General features: G+C 45.4%; 1 protein-coding gene across 2 annotated transcripts in view; it reads left to right on the top strand.

The window, feature by feature from the left end:
* POMGNT1 (protein O-linked mannose N-acetylglucosaminyltransferase 1 (beta 1,2-)) overlaps positions 1 to 6766 on the top strand; it is a 93786-nt gene extending 87020 nt beyond the window's left edge. The window contains exons 20-22 of one of the 2 annotated variants that reach the window (XM_033916588.1): positions 898 to 1007; positions 4417 to 4449; positions 4888 to 6766. In XM_033916588.1, the coding sequence (XP_033772479.1) occupies positions 898 to 1007; positions 4417 to 4420 (114 nt within the window). In that variant the 3' untranslated portion in view covers positions 4421 to 4449; positions 4888 to 6766. The remainder of the gene's footprint in view (positions 1 to 897; positions 1008 to 4416; positions 4450 to 4887) is intronic. The other variant, XM_033916587.1, reaches the window with a different exon arrangement.
* Positions 6767 to 21925: the final 15159 nt, after the last annotated feature.

Consider the following 21925-nt stretch of genomic DNA (forward strand, 5'->3'; position numbering starts at 1 on the left):
TATAAAGTTAGCTTATTCTTTGGAGCAGCAGTCGGACCATTCCACCTGTAGGAAAGCAGCATGGTTGCTAGTTGTTTAGTATAAAAGAAATGTAGAATATTAATACTTTTTAAAAAGTTAATCATACCATACCATACTGCTTCTTATACCTGCAATTATCAGCAAAGAAATCATTGTGGCTTACATGAGATTAATAAGGATTTATAACAGTAACATCAAGGATCAGTTATAGAGTTCATGTCTTGAGTTACAGTGAGAATTGATGTGTCTTTAGTGATTTCCTGAACTGAAGGTAGGAAGGGATCTGTCATAAGCATGCTGGAAGGCAATTCCAAACCTTGAGACCTTGGAACTTGAATGTAGACTCAGCGATCTTTATTTTTATTTTTTTCTGGATTTGACCTGGAGAGGGAAGAGGCAGTTTGTAGCACTAGGTCATTCTTGAGTTGAGGAAGGAATGTGTGACCTGAATGGCCAATGTTAGCCCAGTTAAGTTTTTCCTATACCTGCGAGGTTAAATTGGATTCTGCTCTTAACTGGCAACCAGTGCAGCTCCGCTAATAGTGGACTGGCCCTCTCAAACCTGGTCCTCTGTTCTGGGGCAACTTCAGTCTCTTAAGACTTTTCATTGGGATGTTAAGGTGACTTTTGGTGTCTGAAGTTAGGAAGATATATTCTAGTCCTTTCACTCAAAGCCTGAATGAATTAAAGGCTGCTTAGGCAAAATATATCAATAGACTCAGAAAACCCACCCTACTCTTGATGACTAGCCATTTACTGGTTGAAAACACCTGCCCAATTCAGTTGAGTTTCTGCTCCTGTGAAGCTTGCTCTTCTGACTCGTGCCTGTCTCAGGACTGATGTTTTACAGATGTGCTTTGCTGTTTCCCTTCTTAGTGCCTGCACATCTGGGACCTGGATGTCCGTGGGAACCACAAGGGACTTTGGCGCCTCTTCCGAAAGAAGAACCACCTCCTTGTAGTCGGTGTGCCTGCCTCGCCTTATTCGTGAGTACCGTAGGTAGACTTGAGCACCTTTCCTGCAGACTGAGGGACCACGTGCCTCGGAGATCCTGAAAAGCTAATGGCACATAGACCAAGAATTTGACCTCATGACAGAATCAAAGCGAAAGCAGCGTGCTTGTGTTCAGATCTAAAGCATAGTCATGTACTTTCGAAAGTGTTCATCGTTAAACATTTGTTATTGTTACTAAAGTTTTGGCTGTATCTGGCTACTTTGATGTTAACACATTTTATTTTTGTCTAGCAAAATATTTTTGTTTAAATTATAATTTCACATCCTAAGAAAGGACCTGTATGGTCTGAAAGCTTATGTAGATAATCGCCAGATAACTTGTGTCGGAGCCTGTAGAAAGCCCACTTTTCCTCTGGCCAAGGAGGTCTCTGTAACCTCCTACTGCTTTTTATTGCAAGAAATTTAAACCTGGGGCAATATAACTGCTCTCCTTGAGCCATAATGAATTAAAATATAATAGGGAAAAAAATGTTACTTCTCAAATATGTAGGATTATTAAGACTTAGGGCAATATTCCCCTAGGAATACAATCATAGTGATAGGTCATAAGAATTGCCACTGCTGGGTCAGACCAGTGATCCATCGTGCCCAGCAGTCCGCTCACGCGGTGGCCCTCAGGTCAAGACCAGTGCTCTAAATGAGTCTTGAATCCCTGGAGGGTGTTTTCCCCTATAACAGCCTCCGGAAGAGCGTTCCAGTTTTCTACCACACTCTGGGTGAAGAACTTCCTTACGTTTGTACGGAATCTATCCCCTTTCAACTTTAGGTCTTAGCTTTGGGAGATTTTACTTTCTCAGTCTGTAGAGCCTGAGGGAAAACTTGGAGCTGCTAATTCTGGCAGTAACAATGGCAGCACTTTCACAGAGTCAGTGCTGCCCAATTTGCCAATTCAAATCGATTCACTTCGATGAATCAATTCAATTCGATCATTGTCTGAGAAAATTGTACTCGCCAATTCAGCTACCAACACCCCTCGCCCCCCAAAAAAAAGGGTAGACATCAGGCAAAGGTGCCAGGATCGGAGTGTAAAAGCCCCAGGACTGCTCACCAATTCATTTGCTTTGCTCTCTCTGCAGTGTGTCCTCTTTAGTGCACGGACGAGCTCAAATTCAGACTCCGCAGGGCTCACAATGCAGTGCCTGTATTCGCCAGCTGAACTCTCCTTTCACTTGTGAGCATAGACTCATGCACTGCAGGACTCAAACTGAGAGCTGAGGCATTCCCTACACTGAAAAAAGATAATGCAGAAAGGAAATTGGGAAAAAGAAACTAGTAAGGAGCCCCACTGCTTTTATATTCTTCAATCCCAGCAGCTGCCTAAATTCTGTGAGGAGGGGGAGGGAGATTCTGCACAAATTCTTTGTTGCACAGTTGCATAGAATGCCCAAAAGAGTAAACCTCAAACTGTAACATATTAGGTCCTATTTTTCTAACAAAGAATTGGGATGTTGAGTGTATTTTTGTGGCTGGTTTAGAGTTGGTGATGAATGCGTACAACGTTGGGGGGGGGGGTTTCCTGTTTTGTTTTTTTCAGCAAGGCACATATTAGCTGGCCATGAGAAAATCAGTCTCTAGAGTACTGCCTGTTATCTTAAGTGATTTCCCTAATGAAAAGGTCAAAGAAGGGAGTGAATTATTTCTTTTTCAGTGTGTCTGGTTTAGAACAGCAGTTCCATGATCTTCCTGTGGATGAAAAATTCTCTCCTGATAAGTTTGGTTGCATTCATTGACCCAAAAATGCTTCTACAAACTCCAACTAATTACATAGTAACATAATTCGCTCTATAACTTCCATTCTTGAATCCTCCTCTATTCAAACCCTAATCCAGGGGTGTCAAAGTCCCTCCTTGAGGGCCGCAATCCAGTCGGGTTTTCAGGATTTCCTCAATGAATATGCATGAGATCTATTAGCATACAATGAAAGCAGTGCATGCAAATAGATCTCATGCATATTCATTGGGGAAATCCTGAAAACCCAACTGGATTGCGGCCCTCGAGGAGGGACATTGACACCCCTGCCCTAATCCATTCTCTGATTATAAGAACATAAGCAGTGCCTCCGCCGGGTCAGACCATAGGTCCATCCCGCCCGGCAGTCTGCCCCCGCGGCGGCCCAACAGGTCACGACCTGTCTGAATCACCAGAAGAGGCCCCCTTGCCATCTTGGTTTCTCATTGAAGTCCTATTTTCCCATCGAAGTCCTAACCCTCCGGTCTTGCACATGCACGACCTGGTTGGCTTTCTATACTTGTGTTACATCCCAGCACTTCTCTCAGTATCCCATGATCCCTTTATCCCTCAGGAATCCATCCAAACCCTGTTATCTCGCACATCGATTATTGTAACTCATTATAGCATGGACTAACCAAAAGGAAACTTGTCGACTACAATGAATCCAAACCACCGTCATCAAACTTATCTACAAAGCAAAAAAATATGACCATGTCACTCCCTTACTTCGTGAAGCCCACTGGTTTCCAATTTCCCACTGAACAACATATAAAATACTCCTCCTTGCCTTCAAAATCAAACTCACTCATTCCACAGCCTTTCTAGATAAATATCTCATTCCCTGGGCATGCCCCCGGGCACTGAGATCGGCCGATCAGAATCTGCTGACTATTCCCTCAATCAAGGAACTTTTCTACCCTCGCAGCACCATCTTTTCTGCAACAGCCCCTGTTCTTTGGAATGCTCTACCATCACACCTCCACCTCGAAAATGTAAAACCTTCCTATTTCAGGACGCTTTCCAAACTGCAATATAAGACCCTTTCCAATTAATGATGAATGAGAACTGCTTTTAAGAAGCAATTTACCCTCCCTTCTTATCCTTCCCACCCCCCTCTTTTATTCTTTTCTTTTTTTTTTTAACTTGCTAATCATATTGAGGGATATGGGAAAACCGGGTCTCCATAAAGGAGTACCTAAATGGGCCTCCGCGTGTGCGCATCGCCGGACTAGATGGACCTAGGTCTGATCCGGAGAAGGCATTTCTTATGTTCCCCAGTCCCTCTCGTATCATTTTGTCTATGCCTCGTCCAAGGTCAATGTTATTGTCCCATTTTACTTTTGTTTTAATTTAAACTTTTAGCATTCTAAACCGACCAGATACATGTCAATGGTCAGTATATCAAACTATAAAGAAACTTGGATTCAAAATGCAAAAAGAATAGCAAATAGACTGTATAAATAGCAAATGAGTGGCTCAGCCAAAGTGCATCAATAAAAATGGTGCTGTACCGCAAAATTTGTTTTAATTTATAATTGTGCAAATTCCCACGGTAGTATTTGTTGAGAGCGTAAACCCTCTACCTAGGACCATGTTGATTGAGCTGAGCAGAGGTGACCAAACTTCCGTCCTTTTGATTTTATTTTGCAGGTGAAAGCTGGACAATTTTTGGTTTTCCCTTATGTAAGTTGAGGCCAGTAACGCACTCGACTTCAAGGGACGATGGGATAAACATGTAGGTTCGCTCCGGGGAAATGCTTAAAAAGAGGCTTCTTTTTTTTTTATTTAAGTTTTTTATTGATTTTTTCACATATCAACAAGTGTTATAACATTTTCCATACAATTATCTTAACAATACACTTGATATCTCTATAATGTATTTTATATAAACCATATTTTATATTATTTTTCTTATGAATTTATATAACATATATATTGTAATGAGGCTTCTTGTTGAGGAAGGGTTCTTGGCAGTGAGTTCGCTCCGGGAAATTCTTAGAGGGAGGGTTCTTCGAGTGGGCAGACTTGTTGGGCCGATGGCCCTTTTCTGCCGTCATACTCTACTCTATTCCCTGGAAAGTAAGCTTGGTGTTTTAGTTTGGTTTTGTTTTTTCATTCCAGGGTGAAGAAGCTGCCTTCAGTGACTCCAATTTACATGGAACCACCTCCAAAGGAGGATGCAGCAGGTGCTGTAGCAGAGCAGACATGAAGGAGTCCACATCTCGGTTACTGGGGCAAGAGACAGACAAATAAGCACCATGTCCGTCCACTATAAGTACCATGTACTAAGTTTAAGCATGCTCCATATGCCTGGGGGCAAGAATGGGCCCAGCGATCTTGACCAACTGAAGAAACTCAGCTGGGTTTGGAATGGTTGGGCCTGCTGTAATATTTTTGTAAACACAGAAGTTTACTTTTTGTAACACTAAACAAACTTTTTACTAAATTAAAATGTAGTGGCAGGGGGATCTCCCAACCCAGGGCACTAGTACATGCGACCACTATGTCCCTTTCCACTTTCACCCGATGTCTCAAGCCTGCTCAGCAAAGACCAAACAAGATGGTACTGGTAATTATTATTGGGTAGTGTGCAGTCGCTGCTTTCCTACCTTTGAATAGTGGACTTCTAGAATCCCTTTTTATGCATCCTATGAGACTAGGACTTGATTCTCCTGAGTGACTAATGTGCGCATGTGCAAATGCTATTTTCAGTGGCTTTCTTATGTGAGCCTGCCTTGCTGAAGCTTCCATGCAGCCCTGATGGGATGAGCAAAACTGAACTGTACTCACTACAGATGTCTGTCAAGAGGAAGACCTGAATAAGTCTTGACTACAGAGGACATTTGTACAGCCAGGCATCTCTTGTACTGGCCTTTGTACTTCAGTCACTCTTAAACACAAGCAGACTTGGGATTAGAACTCCTTAGCTCATTTACTAAATTGAAGAAAAGATAAGAATTTTTTTTCCAGAGAAGAAGGGATGGCCAAGCAGATTCCATTGTTCTAGAGAAACACTGACAGCAGAGGTGGGCAAGTCGGTGAAAGCTCAGCTCAGTATGGCTCAGGAGTTAGCAGAGTACTGTGTATATAGTCAGCTGCTGCATATGTTGTATGGTGCTGGTTAACCTTGCAAAAAGGGTCATCCTGTCCCTGAATTCACAATATGCTAACTTAAATGAAGTGCTAACCCTATTTATTAACATTGAGAGAATAAGCAAAGAAATATTTACTTAGCACTTGTATCGAGAACCCAGATTCTGTGATTACAATGGGATGCTTGTTTCACTTCTTGGGGATTCATCGTAAGTGCCACACTCCGACACTTCACTGGATTGGTCTAGCCACAGACTTATATTTATGATGTCAGCCACACTGTTTTGCAGCTGTTGAAGTGTTTGTTATGTCAAAGTACACTGGAAAGCTTATTTTGCACAGGGGTAAACCACAATTATGGTACTAAAATCAGAAGAAAAGGTATGCATTCTCATCTCCACCATTAAGCGTAGGTCATTTCAGATCTAAGATAGAAAGGGGGTAGGTGGTAAGCCTAATCTTGTGATAACATGAAAGGGCCAAGTGATGTACTGGGACAGGGAAGGAATGAGCAATTGCTTGGCCTGGTTTGATCCAAGGGAGTTAGTGGGTGGAGAGGACAGGTGGCAAGCTTAGTTTCATATTGGGAAAAAAAGGGGCAAGTTACCAAAATGTATACAGATGCATGGATTTGTGTGTCGAGCCTGTCATTCTGTATAGGAAATGTAGATTTCCAAACTCTGTGGTTTATGATCATTGGAGTGGTGATTCTGGAAACTATAGGAGACAGCGAATGGCCCTTCCCCTCTTCCTAGGATAGGGAACACAAATCCCAGGCACTGTCATCTTGAGTAGCAGCTGTGGGTTAGTATACCCTTAAGCTGGAAAAAGCTAGGATCAGTCATGGTAAAGCTGAGTCCTCACTGCTGTTAGCCAAGTCTGACAAATAAAACACTAATCAAAATGATTTGTTGTTTTTGCTTTTCCATTTTACAGGCTCCAGTGATTTGCATTTGAAATACTGAAAGTGTAAACTTAAGCTTGGGAGTTGTGACCTCTCTGTAGGATCAGCTGCTATGAGAATGTTGCCAACGCTTTCAGAAGTGCCTCTGTCAGTGTTCACTTGTGACACGTGGGGCTCCTTTTACGAAGGTGCGCGGCTAGAACTGACGCCAGCTCAATGCTGGTGTTAAGGTCTAGCGCGAGGGGCCATGTAGCGCGCGTTGAAGCCCTAACGCAGCTTAGTAAAAGGAGCCCTTAGCTCTGTATGATTTGTGATAATTCGGCCCTCATTAGTGCCGAGACAGTTTATCAGGAACTATGATTTTAGGAAGGAGCAGAGTGATCATTTGTGACAATGAAAATAATTTACATTATGTTCCCAGACTATGGGAGGCTTAAACAGATGCTTATTGAAGTTATTAGCATTACTCTGGCTCAGGGTTGAGACCCGAGCCTATTCCTCCAAAAGTGGAGAGGCAGCTATTGCTATTAGCTCCCGGCATAAGGCTGATAAGCAGGAATGGAGAAGAATTACCTGCTGCTTCGGGTCGGACTATGATTCAATTTACTTTATTACATCCAGAGCGCATTTGTCAAGCTTGGGGAAATCCACTGCTTATTCCAAGGATAAGCAGCATAAAATCTGTTTTACTTTACTACTTGGGATCTAGCTAGATAAGAACAGAAGAATTGCCATACTGTGACAGACTTTCCAACAGTGGCCAACCAAGATCCCAAGTAATAAAACAGGTTTTATGCTGCTTATCCTAGGAATAAGCAGTGGATTTCCCCAAGACATCTCAATAATGGCCTATGGACTTCTCTTTTTAGGAAATTATCCAAACCCTCTTAAGCTGATTGAATTTTTACCACATTCTCCAGCAACAAATTCCAGAGTTTACACATTGTGTGAAGAAATATTTTCTCATGTTTGTTTTAAATCTACTACTTGGTAGCTTCATTGCATGCCCCCTAGTATTTTCGGAAAAGGTAACCAGGTGATCCATATTTACCCTTTCCACCACCCTCAAGACCTCTATCATATCCCCCCTGAACCGTCTCTTCTCCAAGCTGAGATGGAATCAGGATGCTGGGCTTGATGGACCTTTGGTCTGTCCCAGAATGTCAGTTGTTATATTTTTAAGATGTTCCGACGTGGGTAAAGCTATGGTTCCACAAATGTATTTATGTATTTTAAAATATATACACTTCCTAAAACCTAGGCAGTTTAAAAAAAAAACATACATAAGTTAATAACATCAAATAATACATATGTTAACAGCTGCCTTAAATCCTGCACTAGCATTACATTCAACTATGTTTTAAATCAGTGGTTCCCCCACTAGGCCAGTCAGGTTTCAGGCTAGCCCTAATGAATATGCATGGAGCAGATTAGCATGCCTGACAACTCCATTATATGCATATCTCTCTCATGCATATTCATTAGGGCTATCCTGAAAACCCGACAAGGCAAGGTTGGGAACCACTGTTTGAAATCATTTTTTAAAGCTAGTTTATTCTGTACTTAAACGTAATTGACCCAGCAAGACAGGCCAGAGCCGATCCCCAGCTATTGAAAACATAGAGGTCCTGGTGTACTTCCATCTCTCTTCAAACTTCAAATCACATACCACGTTCTGACCTGGCTGAGATATCTCTAATTGTTGGAAACATGCAAGGGCTGAATGATACAAACCTTAGCGAACTATCGATAACACCTTATATTGTATTCTTTGTTTTATGGGAAGCCAGTGCAATTGTCTTAAAATAGGCGTTATATATAGTAAACATGAAACACTAGTAACCAGCCTGCAAGGCCCGACTCTTTGTACTCATTGTAACTTGAACTCCATGAGCATGAAGCAAAATAAGTTTATTTAAAAATTTATATACCATTTATCCCAGGACAAGCAGGCATGATATTCTCACATGTGGGTGACGTCATCTACGGAGCCCCGATGCGGAAGCATTTTCAAGCAAACTTGATTGAAGATTTAAGTTTGCTCTGCTGCTCCACGCATGCGTGCCTTCCTGCTCCACTAGGGGGTGCATCCCCTCGTGGTCTCCAGTTCAAAATTTTCCGCTGAGCCTAGAAGTCGTGTTTTTTCAGGCTCTGCCCCAACTGCCTTCTAGCACCGCGATTTCTTGTTTTTTCATCGTTTAAGTCGCTGTGCGCAAAAGTTTTACCTTCAACTTGATTCCTGCTTCGTTTGATCGACCCGGAGGCTTCCGGATCCCCGTGGCCGCGTGGCTACTCGAGCCGCGGCCACTTTCGATTCTATGTCTCGGCCTTTGACCGGCTTTAAAAAGTGCACCCGGTGCGAGCGGCTGCTTTCCATCACAGACCCGCATCGCCGGTGCATCCTCTGCCTGGGGGCCGCTCATCCAACCGACTCCTGCCCCCAGTGCGCTACTTTCCAGAACCGGGCCCTCCGTCGAAGGAAAGCCCACATGGCGGATCTTTTCACCCCAGACCAACCCTCTACATCGGCCTCGAGGTCGGCCCCGGCCTTGACCTCGGCCCCGAATACCTCGGCATCGCCTCGAGACTCGACTCCGAAGTCCTCGGGACAACAGAAAGCCTCGGCTCCGGGTAAGTCCCCTCTTCTCTCTTCAGGTTCTGTACCAGCGAAGAAACCAACCTCGGGGACACCGGCGACGCATGGCGAAAGTCCCATGCTTACAAAGCCCTCCAAGCCTTCGGGCCGTGCCTCCACCACACGGGAATACTCTGATACGAGGTCGCCCCCGGAGGAGTGCACCGAGGCAGGGGACATGCCCTCGATGCTGTCCGTGCCCGTCTTCCAGGACCTACTCCGAGCAATGATCTCGTCGGAGCTGTCCGCTGCAATGGCCCATCTACAACCGGCCTCGACCTCGACCCCGCATGTGCCAGACCAGCCTGAGCCTCGCGTCGAGCCACCCCGGGGGAAAGTGCGCAAGCTTCGCCGCATCTCATCCTCCTCGGACTCCTCGCCGAGGCAACCGAGGCGCTCTCCCTCCACAGACCGCCACAGGGCAAAACGTCGGGCCAAACCGACAGAAACCTCGAACCGCCGTACCTCTAAGAAGGCCCGGGGTTCTCCCACTCCACGAGGACGTTCACCTACACCTCGTACGGGACCGCTGAGGGTGGCGGAGTTATCACTCTCCAACCCACGCATCCTCCGAACTCCCCCTCGGACCGGGGCTCCGATCCGAGGTATCAGGCTTTCACCGAGGGAGTCCGGGTCGAGGTCACCGATCCGACATAGATCGGTACCCCGAACCCCGGCATCGTCTCCGAGGGGCTCCTCGAGACGTCGGAGATCCACGACCCCTGAACACTTTCACAGTGCTTCCCCGGCTTCGGAGCTTGGATCGGAGCAGGAACCTCGCTACTCGAGGGAAGCCTCCCCTTCCTTCTCCACCCGACGAAGGTCTCGTTCACCGACCCCGCACGGGGCCTCGGGAACATCCCGACCATCTTTCTCGCGCTTTGTCCAGGACATGGGCCACGCTTTGAATTTAGACCTCCAGTCTGACTCCAGATACTCTAAAGAATACCTAGCGGAACTGGATATGCCATCACTGCCCAGAGAGTCCCTTCGCTTGCTGCCTAACCCTATACTCCAACAGGCTCTGTTCAGGAACCTGGAGACCCCCTATATGGTCACAGCCGTGCCCTCCAAAATGGAGGCCAAGTACCGCACAGTACCCTTCCCGGGATTCGAACAACCGCAGCTCTCCCACCAGTCGCTGTTAGTAGAATCCTCCCTAAAAAAGGCCCACCCCTCCCGGGTCTCAGCGGCGGTCCCCCAAGGCCGAGAAGGCCGAACCCTAGACAAGTTCGGCAGGAGACTATACCAAAATGCGATGATGGCCTCTAGGGTGCAAAGCTACACTTTCACCTTCACATCCTACCTCAAACACCTCATTGGACTACTGAGAGCCTTTGAGACTGACCTACCGGCCTCCCGCCAAGGAGCGTTTAGCCTGGTCTTGGAATCCCTCTCCAACCTACGCCTCCATCTATTCCACGCTGCCTACGATGGCTTCGAACTCTCCTCCAGAGAGGCAGCCTTTGCTATCGCCATGCGCCGACTAGCTTGGCTACGCCTGGTCGACATGGACCTCAACTTACAGGACCGGTTGGCTAACCTCCCCTGCGTGGGAAAAGAACTGTTCGATGACACTATCGAGGCGGCTACAAAACGCCTCTCCGAACATGAACGCTCGTTTGCCTTCCTTGTCCGACAAAAGCCCAAACCGCCCGCGTCCAGGCCGTATAGGGCCCCTCCGCGCCGCTACCCACAAAAATCCACCCCTGCCTTCTCGCGGCCCCCACCCAGGCGTCCGCAAGCCCACCACCGGGCCATGCCCAAGTCCCAACCGCCTGCGACTACCAAACCATCCCCGTCCTTTTGACGGGATACGCGGAAGGGGGCGGGCCCCCTCCGCCATAGTCCCAGGCCCCCTTCCCATCGGGGGTCGGCTCAAAGCCTTTTACCCTCACTGGGAACAAGTCACGTCGGACGCATGGGTCCTTGGCGTGATCTCATCAGGGTACTCTCTCAACTTTCGGGCCATTCCCCCGGACAACCCCCCAAGGAATTGCCCTCCCAACCGGACTCAGCTACCCCTACTCCTCTCCGAAGCTCGAGACCTGCTTCGCCTGAGAGCAGTGGAGGAGGTTCCCCCCGACCAACGGGGGAAGGGCTTCTACTCCCGTTACTTCCTGGTACTGAAAAAAATGGGAGACCTTCGCCCAATACTAGACTTGAGACGCCTCAACAAATTTCTGGTACGGGAAAAATTTCGGATGCTCTCCCTACCGACACTCTACCCCCTGATCGACGAGGGCGACTGGCTCTGCTCCCTCGATCTCAAGGAGGCGTATACACATGTCCCAGTGCACCCCGCTCACCGCAAGTTCTTGCGTTTTCAGGTAGGGGACTGGCACCTACAATACCGTGTCCTCCCCTTTGGCCTAGCATCGTCACCTCGGGTTTTCACCAAGTGCCTCGTGGTAGTCGCAGCAACCTTACGCTCCCAGGGCCTCCAGGTATTCCCCTACCTGGACGACTGGCTGATCAAAGCCCCGTCCAGGGAAGCGGTTATCTCAGCGACCCAACAGACTATTACCTACCTACAAAGTCTGGGGTTCGAGATAAACTTCCCAAAATCCCAACTACGCCCCTCCCAGTCCCTACAGTTCATCGGGGCCACGCTGGACACGGTTCGCCTCCGTTCCTTCCTCCCCCCTCCGCGTCGAGAGGCGTTAGTAAGTCTGAGTCAAAGGTTTTCCCTGCTGACCTCAGTATCAGCTCGGCAGATGATGACTCTTCTGGGCCACATGGCCTCCACCGTCCACGTCACACCCTTCGCCCGCCTCCATCTGAGAATTCCTCAATGGACCCTGGCCTCTCAATGGCGTCAAGACCGGGACCCGATCGACCGCCCCGTGACAGTGACGCCTTCTTTGCAACGATCGCTCCGCTGGTGGGCCGACTCTTCAAATCTTTCCAAAGGTTTGCTCTTCCTCACCCCACCCCACAGCAAGATACTCACCACGGACTCGTCGGAGTACGCTTGGGGAGCCCATCTAGATGGCCTACGCACCCAAGGGATGTGGTCAGCAGAAGACCGTCGCTGCCACATCAACGTGCTAGAGCTTCGGGCCATCTATCTCGCAGCTGTAGCCTTTCAACATCTGCTCCACGACCGAGTGGTTCTCATATGAACCGACAACCAGGTAGCAATGTACTACGTAAACAAACAAGGGGGAACAGGGTCCTGGCCCCTTTGCCGGGAAGCCCTGCGCCTCTGGAAATGGGCAATCTCCAACAACACCTTCCTTCGAGCGGTGTACATACAAGGAGAACAGAACTGTCTGGCGGACAGACTCAGCCGCCTCCTCCAGCCACACAAGTGGTCACTACACTCTCAGACCCTACAACAGGTGTTCGAAAAGTGGGGGACGCCTCAAATAGATCTATTCGCATCCCCCCACAACCACAAGCTGCCTCTCTTCTGCTCCCGGATGTACTCCCCGGACCGGCTCGAGGCAGACGCCTTCCTCCTCGACTGGGACGGAAGGTTCCTGTACGCGTTCCCGCCGTTTCCTCTGATACTGCGGACGCTTGTCCACCTGAAAACAGTACAAGCCACCCTGATCCTGATTGCCCCTCGCTGGCCACGCCAGCCATGGTTTTCCCTTCTACTTCAACTCAGTGTCAGAGATCCACTGCCTCTGCCTCTGTTTCCCTCTCTACTATCACAGGGTCAGGGTTCGCTGTTACATCCCAATCTTCAATCTCTTCATCTGAATGCTTGGTTTCTCTCCCCCTGACTGCTCTCCCCGTGTCTCAATCAGTCAAGGAGATATTGGAGGCCTCCAGAAAGACCTCGACGAGAACCTGCTATTCCCAAAAATGGACCAGATTCTCAACCTGGTGCTCCTCCCACAGCCAGGACCCGGTGTCGGTCCCCGTCCCTCTGGTCCTGGACTATTTACTTCAATTATCTCATTCCGGCCTAAAGACCAACTCCATTCGAGTACATCTCAGTGCGATTGCGGCCTTTCATCAGCCCCTGGAAGGGAAAGCCCTCTCGCTCCATCCCTTAGTCTCTCGCTTCATGAAGGGTCTTCTGAACGTCCACCCCCCTCTCAAACCTCCCCCGGTGGTTTGGGACCTTAACGTGGTTCTGGCTCAACTAATGAAACCTCCATTTGAGCCCCTAGACAAATGCCATCCAAAATTCCTCACTTGGAAGGTAATTTTCCTATTCGCGCTCACTTCCGCCCAGCGGGTTAGTGAATTACAAGCTCTGGTAGCGGACCCACCCTTCACGGTATTCCATCACGACAAGGTGGTACTCCGCACCCATCCAAAGTTCTTGCCTAAAGTAGTGTCTGATTTCCATCTCAATCAGTCCTTTGTCTTGCCTGTGTTTTTTCCCAAGTCCCACTCTCACCCCGGAGAAGTGGCGCTCCACACTCTTGACTGCAAGAGAGCGTTGGCCTTTTACCTCCAACGCACTCAGTCACACCGGAAAGTCCCACAACTGTTTTTGTCCTTCGACCCAAACCGGTTAGGTCACCCAGTTTCCAAACGCACCTTGTCCAACTGGTTGGCCGATTGCATCTCCTTTTGCTACGCTCAGGCTGGTCTCGCGCTGCATGGTCGAGTAACGGGACACAAAGTCCGAGCGATGGCAGCCTCCGTAGCTTTCCTCAGGTCCACACCTATTGAGGAAATCTGCAAGGCTGCCACATGGTCTTCGGTTCATACCTTCACCTCCCACTACTGTCTGGACTCACTATCCAGGAGCGATGGCCGGTTCGGCCAATCGGTTTTACGAAATCTATTCGCTTAAATTGCCAACTTCCCTCCATCCCTTTTCAGTTAGCTTGGAGGTCACCCACATGTGAGAATATCATGCCTGCTTGTCCTGGGATAAAGCACAGTTACTTACCGTAACAGGTGTTATCCAGGGACAGCAGGCATATATTCTCACAACCCGCCCACCTCCCCGAGGTTGGCTTCTTTGCTAGTTAAGTGAACTGGAGACCACGAGGGGATGCACCCTCTAGTGGAGCAGGAAGGCACGCATGTGTGGAGCAGCAGAGCAAACTTAAATCTTCAATCAAGTTTGCTTGAAAATGCTTCTGCATCGGGGCTCTGTAGATGACGTCACCCACATGTGAGAATATATGCCTGCTGTCCCTGGATAACACCTGTTACGGTAAGTAACTGTGCTATATTACCTATATGGTTTACATAGCCACAGTCATAAATAATGGACAGTATATACAAATTAAATGGTTGCAAGAAAACCCTTTGCTATAAGAATTAACTCATCAGTCTAATAAAGCATCAGCAGGTACCTAGATTACATAAAGACTCAACCTAAGACATTTTCTTAAAAGCTAATCTAACTGCATAATCTATTTGAGAATTGGTGAAGAGACTCTTGAGAAAATTAGTCATGGGCTAGGAAGCAATGTTCTATTGTGGATTAAGAATTGGTTATTGGACGGAAAATGGGTGAAATGGCCATTTTTCTCAATGGAAGAATAGTGGAGTGCTGCTGGGATCTCTATTGGGACCACGGCTATTTAACACATTTGTAAATGATCTGGAAATTGGAACAAGTGAGGTGATGAAATTTGCAGATGACACAAAACTTTTCAAAGTTGTTAAAAACACACAAGGCCTGTGAAAAATTACAAGAAGACTTTAGGAAATTGGGAAAACAGCATACAAACGGCAGATGAAATTTAATGTGGACAATGCAAGAATAATCCAAATCATAGTTACAAATGTTAGGTTCGAGACCTTCACACTCTCAACAACTACTTAGTGAAGAAGAAGTTTTGCATGTTCAAAGATGGCCAACACAATTTTGAAAGATGCCCATCTTTGAACACAGACTCTATAGTTTTGTTTGGTGAAATGTGAATAAGAAGGTTGAAAAGGTCTTTCCCCTGAAGTAGCCCCTTTTGGTGGCAAAACAGGTCCCCTGTTGGGAAGCTGTGCAGTGCACTGCAAGATATTGGCCTCCTTGTATGACGGACCTTTCAAGATAAGTGATTACTTTTTTGCCCATTTTTTTCTTTGAGACATTGTTGCGATACTGCATTTCTGGAACCACTTTTTTCTTTTGCGTATTTGCCTCCTACAATTTGATTGCTATCGCCACTCCATAAGATTTTTGCTGTTGATTATTCATGCTTTATATCATCCACATTAAAACATATATTTGAAAGCGATGAAGTATGATGTTTAAGTGGAGTTTTTTTTCAGCTCATGTGATGATAGTGGGCTCGTTTTGCACTTTTTTTTAGTGTTCTTGAGCCAAAAGATCAAGGTCTGTTTTTCTCCACTTGTCTTTGTGCATATAATTGTGAGTGTCTTATGTGGATATATGTGAAAATTTTAGCAAAGACTTCAAACAGCATGCATTAGTTTTTGTACTTTTGGAGGTATTAAGTAGGACATAATTCTCTTAGCACAGCAAATTCCACCAGGTGTCCTCAGAGCTCTGCGCAGTTCCTATGAAGGAAGACGTCCGCAGTTAACCACTCTCCCTTCTCAATTGCTTGGAATTATCACTGACCTGCGTGGGGGCTGAACTAACGACCTGTAGGTAAAAGGCTTTCACTAGGAGAAGTAACATTTATTGTGAAATACATTAGATCTGCCTAAGCTGTATCATTTTGCACTTGACATTTTGGTAACTGGCTTGTCTGTTGTAAATTGTTCTGTAAACACCAGCTTAGACTGTCCTCAGCACGTCCACTTTGCTTCGTCTGTACCTTGGTTGGGCCTTAATTTGCATTTCTCTGGCTTCCCTTGTCCTTGAAAATCTGCAGCAGGTTATAAATAGAAGTTATTGTATAGTGTGTTCTGTGCCAGCACATGCATATAAGCAGCCTTTATGCAGTGCAATACCATCACACCCCACCCCTGGTGAGGTAAAATGAGCCAGAAAAAATTAGGAGGGTGTTTTTTAAAGGTTTGAGAATTGGCTGATGTTTGAGTTGAGAAGAGCCACACTGCCTATAAAGTTACTTGTCTTATGGACCAAACTCAATCATAAGTCAGGAAACATCCTAAACCTATATGTATTGCATAGGCAGCGCATGGCCCGTCATCGGCTCCTGACTCCTCCTCCTACCAGCGTTGTACTTTAAATCTTCAATGAGCAAGCCTGTCCCTGGAAAAAGAATGAAAGGTTCCGGGGCAGGCCCGCTCGTTAATTCTGCGCGGCAGCTGCCCCAAAGATATAAAGCACATTGGGTAATGGATGAGAGGGCGAGCACCAACTGTCGACCGCCAATGGTCCCTATGGCCGTCCCCGTTTTGGTGCATATGATGCATTGCATCTACAATTGCTTTGACCCACAATACCTTTCTTAGTACAATTCTTTAAGGCCCCCTTTTATCAAGGTGTGTTAGGGATTTTTTTAATCGCAGGTAAGGTTACCAGATTTTATGTCAGGAAAATCTGGACCCCCTAGACCCGCCCCCCAGTTCCATCCATCCCTGCCCCGTTATGCCTCAGCTCTGCCCCCCAACCCCGCCCCCTGCTGCTTGTTTGTCGGTAAGGAAAGCATCTGTGTGTGCTTATGACTTTGACACCCCTGTAGTACAGGGAGCAAATAGTTTCCTGCTGTACCGGGTTTGCTAGAGTACCATAATTGTTTCAGGGTGTTCCCCATTTTTTGTATTTGTGAGTCAGGAAGAGAGACATTTACTATGGAGAGTGTTGATGTAAACTTGAAATTGAACTGAGGTTCCAGCAGACACCCGAGACCCTGCATCCTCCTGCTGCTCATTGTGTGACCTTGAAGAACTCGTTGAAGGTGACTGTTACAGTGTGGTAGAAAAGATAGTTCTTTGTCTTGTGGCTGATAGGTAATGCAGGTATCTTTCACAACTCATTCAGGAAGCTTTTTCACGAAAAAGGTCTGAAAGCGTTTTTTTATTTTTGGATACTTCGGTTGTGGATGTCTAGACTTCCTTTTCAATTTTAGCTCAAGGTAATTTGCAGCATTTTTTTCAAATACTGGCTACCATTCACTGGCTAGCAATTGATCGGCATCTCAATCTGACATATCCCTACTCTTGCTTATGTTCTTATGTTGCCACCACTGGCAATTTCTGCACCATGTCCAGGGGGTTCCACCACCAGTTTGGCCTATTCTCTGTCCTCAGCATCTTTCTGCAATGCTTGGCCATCTTAATTTTCTTAAGCTCAGCAGAAGCTCCTCTGCTTGCCTTTGACTACTTTCAGTCTACATAAAATCTAAACAAGAAATAGTTTTTTTAATTGTATTCAACCCAAACAATTCAAGCATGCCACCCGCATAATGAACACAATTTAACCCTTTACTTGGCTTTGTTACTCAGAAGCAATATGTGTTTCTATGGCTCTTATGGGAGATCTACGTCTCCAAATGTCTGTTTACTTGGCACCGTTGCTCTTGTTCAACATCAAGTTACATAAAGCAACCTTTTTGCCAATTAAAGGGTTAATTGGATATTAGATTTATTTTTGGCATATCAAAAACATAACAAGAATTCCTCTTGAAAAGAAAGCATGGGTGAATACAGATTAATTTATCAACTATAATTTTACAAATGAGGGAAAACCTTTTTATATCAATTTCAACTTAGAGCAAAAATAGGACCCTGGGCAAGTCGCTACACTTTCATTATTGTGTGCATTGTTTTTATTAATTTAGGTTTTTAATTTATTTTTTATGTCAATAAACCGGGGACTTGCTGCTTTAGTTACTCCACTCTTCTGGTTTTCTTTGAATACTGGATTTTGCTGCTTCTTCCACTTTTGTCCAGTGGAGTTTTGAGGTTTTTGTTTGTTTCTGGGTTTTGCATCCAGGTCATTCTATCTATTACTCGCTATTCCATCTCCTATTGCTTCTCTGCCATCTTTCTATCCCATTTTCACCCTTGCATAGTTGGCTCCTTCAGGTAAAACAGGTGCTGAGGGAAGCTGGGGAGGAGAGGCTGAGTCCAACCTAAGACCATTTTTTTTTTTTTTTTTACTACAGGGCCTTGCTTCCATTCCCAGAATAAATCAGCAGCAATTTTTCCTGTTTCTGTGGCTTTACTGCGGTTTGTCACAGGAACACGATCTCGTCTCATTCTCTAATAAAGTTATTAGATGAAATCAAGGACATCTTTATGGAGCAGCTGGTTCAGGACCCACCGAGAGGGGTAGCTACTCTCGATCTAGGCCTTAGTGGACCACATGATCTGGTGAAAGAGTTCACTTGACAACACTGACCATAATATGATCAGATTTGATTTTATATCTGGAGTAAGTACACAGGAAGTCCAAAACGTTAGCATTTAATTTTCAAAAAGGAGCTAAATAAAATCTAAGAGGAGCAGAGTCAATGTTAAAAATTTGTATCGGGTGTGGATGTTACTAAAAAAAAAAAAAAATACCAATGTCACACAAATAACATGGGAACAAACAAGGCATGTGAATGGGATGCAAAGGCCTAAGCTCTTTATGAAGTAGGGGCTCAACACTGGCGAAAGCCTTCATCAGCAGTCCAATCTATTAAAATTAATGTAGGCATAAGTTACAACAAAAAAAAAAAAGTAGAACAACAATGTGACACAAACTAATTAAAATTCAATGATATATACATAATAAATTTAAAAGCACTATTATATGAACAAATGCCGGTTTTTACAAAGCCGCGGAAGAGGTTTCTAGCATGGGCCACTAAGGTAAATTCAACACTCGTAGAGCTCTTATGAGCATTTACCTTGCTGGCCAATGCTAGAAATCTCTACCGTGGCGTTGTAAAAGGAATCCAAAATGAGATAAAAAAACAAAATGAATCAGATGCACTCATACATGCATAATAAATTGTTAGAAATCATATTCCATAAACAAGTATTTTAGCATAGAAAAGAAATAATCAAATTCAATAAATAGGAAAGAGTTCAATTAATAAAAATATGTAAAAAGTGAATTTTAAGTGACTCGTCAATAAGTCTCCTTACAAGGTTCAAGACTGGAAATAAGAGCTATGAGTAAACACTAAGCCTAAGAAAATCAACAAAGCAAAAAATAAAATAAAAATTTGAATGGTACATTACAAGATCCCCTGTAGCTATGTAGTTACATTACATGGTGGTACATTAAAAAATAATAATAATAATCTGGTACCAAAAAAGTAAAGGTGAAGTGCGCTGGGACAAAGAATTAAATTTGAATGAGATGAAATACAATTTCAGTGGTTGTGCTTTACATTATAGCCACAGCAACAAGTGCTTCTTAATAGCAGTAGGAAAATAATCCACTTTGCCTAAAGTGAAATAGTGTGAGGCCCTAATGCTCAAAAGCTTTCTCTGTTAAGAGTTGTTAAAGTAATGACCCCCCCCCCCCCGCACTGAATAATCTGTGCAAAATTAACTGCTGTGCATGTGTTGTGCACTCATACAACACATGCACAACAGCTGGACCAATTGAGAAAGGCATGATTTGGCAGGGAGTGACCCCTCGTCTCCTGCAAACCCCCCTCCACCACCTGGCTGTATGGAAAAATCGCCTCTTCAAAATGGTGCCCTGCTGCTGCCTGGTGCATCCTGGGATACACTGGGAGGAGCCTAAATACCATATAAGGAGAAGACTCCAGAGCTGCTATCAGCTGAGCTAGAAGGAGAAGCCCCAAACAGGGAATCCCCTGCTGCAATCAGATGAGCCGGCAGGTAGGGAGAGCAGTGGCACGGTCCAAAGGAGAGGTTAGGACAGGCAGGTTGAGGAGCTATGCTAGCAATTGTTCTGAGCAAGTGCCAGGCCCAGTTCCTCCCCCTTTTACCAGGGCTGCTCCACACAAATAGCATGCATATAATTTGCATGCTGCTTGTGCTGAGCATGGCCAGATAAAGCAAAATCACTCCCACCATGGTATTTTTTACTGTGGGGTTGGAGCTTTGTGCATCCTTGCCCTGGTTAGTTTATTGCCATCACAGTGAAAATGCTTCTGACTAAAGCTTCTAAATCTTCCTGAGAAAGGTTCATTGTTTAATCAGCTCGAGAAGAGTGCTTTCAAGATGTTTGTTGCGCGGTCACTAAGGCAATGTTTTAAGTTTATGCAGCAATTAATTATAAAAAAAAAAACCCCCGCAAAATCTTTGTGGCAGTATTTAAGCTACGTGTATTGAATGTTAAATGTACAGTGCTGTGTATGCCTTTCAGTGCTATAGAAATGATAAATAGTAGTATTTGCAACAAAAGTATTAATCATTTCAATTTCTTTTATGTTTTAATAATTTTATTGATGGCAAAAGAATACCAAACAACAAGATACAAAACCGCAACCCATTCAATCTAAGACAGCAAAGATTAGTCCAGTCATCGAAAAGTTTTTGTATAGAACATATTCCCCCCATCCATCCCTTCCTCCCAACCCCCAACTTCTAGAACCACTCCAACGATAACCCAACAAAGCCTATATTCAGCAAGTCCAGAAACCAGAATCCATGAACACCTCTCACACCAAGCAGCATTATGGGGTAAAGACCTAGAACAATTGCTCTCACCCAGCAAGCGCCTAAAAACATACCTGTTCCTGTTGTATCTAGACAACTGACCCGTACATCTCCCTCTCCTCAATATCGGTTTTCTAGATCTTTTACCCTCTCTCGTTCACCTCTCTTATTTTCAATCATTTTGTACCTTCTCTTAATCTTTTGTAAACCACATAGAACTTCACGGTATTGTGGTATATAAACTGTTGTTATTATTATTATTATAGTCCCTGAACATAGCCAATCTCCACAAAGTGGTTCTCCAAATAACCAGTTGAAAGAAAGAAAAAAATACAGGTCTATACAGATATAATCACAACTAGTTCAAAAGTAGACTATGTTCCGGGGGGTGGGGGTGGGGGTGGGGGGAGGCAAAAACTGTAAATAGGCATCCCAAATAAGCAAAAATATATTCCATCTGCCTGGGGAAAATGGGCCCTCCACCATTCTAGCTTCCCAGGTAGCCAAGACATGAAGCTGAAGCTGATTTCTCCACTTCCAAAAAAGATGGGGTCTCTGCGGAAGTCCAAGACTGCAAAATGCATTTGCGGGCCAGGGGACACACCTTACAACAGAAGAGATGATGCCCCCTAGAAATCTCAAAAAGCATGGGGCGCATCCAAACCAATTGCACCACTGTGCCCTCCAAAGGATTCCCCAAAAGGTTCTGCAAATAGTGACATATGGAGGACCAAAACCTTTGGATAAGCCAGCAGGTCCAAAAGGAATGTGAAAGGCTCCCTACATTTTAAACACTCCTTCCATTTTATACAATTGCTCTTGGGTCAAATAAGCCCTATAAAACACCCTAAGATAACACTCCTTCAAGATCGCCCCCTCATTCAGTTTTGGTTAGCCCCGGGTCTTACCCAACAGGTCCCAATGATCCAAAGATATTTGAAGTTCCCTTGCCCGAGCAGCCTTAATAGGTTGGACATCCCTATTTCCTTGAAGATTACGGAGTGTCCTGTGCAGTGAAGAAACTGAAGTGTTCACAGCGAAGGTGCCACCCCCAGAAAAAATCCCCAGAGCTCTTGTCCCAATGTACAACTTAGCTTTCCAGT

This window comes from Geotrypetes seraphini, chromosome 12 (genome assembly GCF_902459505.1).
Source record: "Geotrypetes seraphini chromosome 12, aGeoSer1.1, whole genome shotgun sequence".
Taxonomy (NCBI): domain Eukaryota; kingdom Metazoa; phylum Chordata; class Amphibia; order Gymnophiona; family Dermophiidae; genus Geotrypetes; species Geotrypetes seraphini.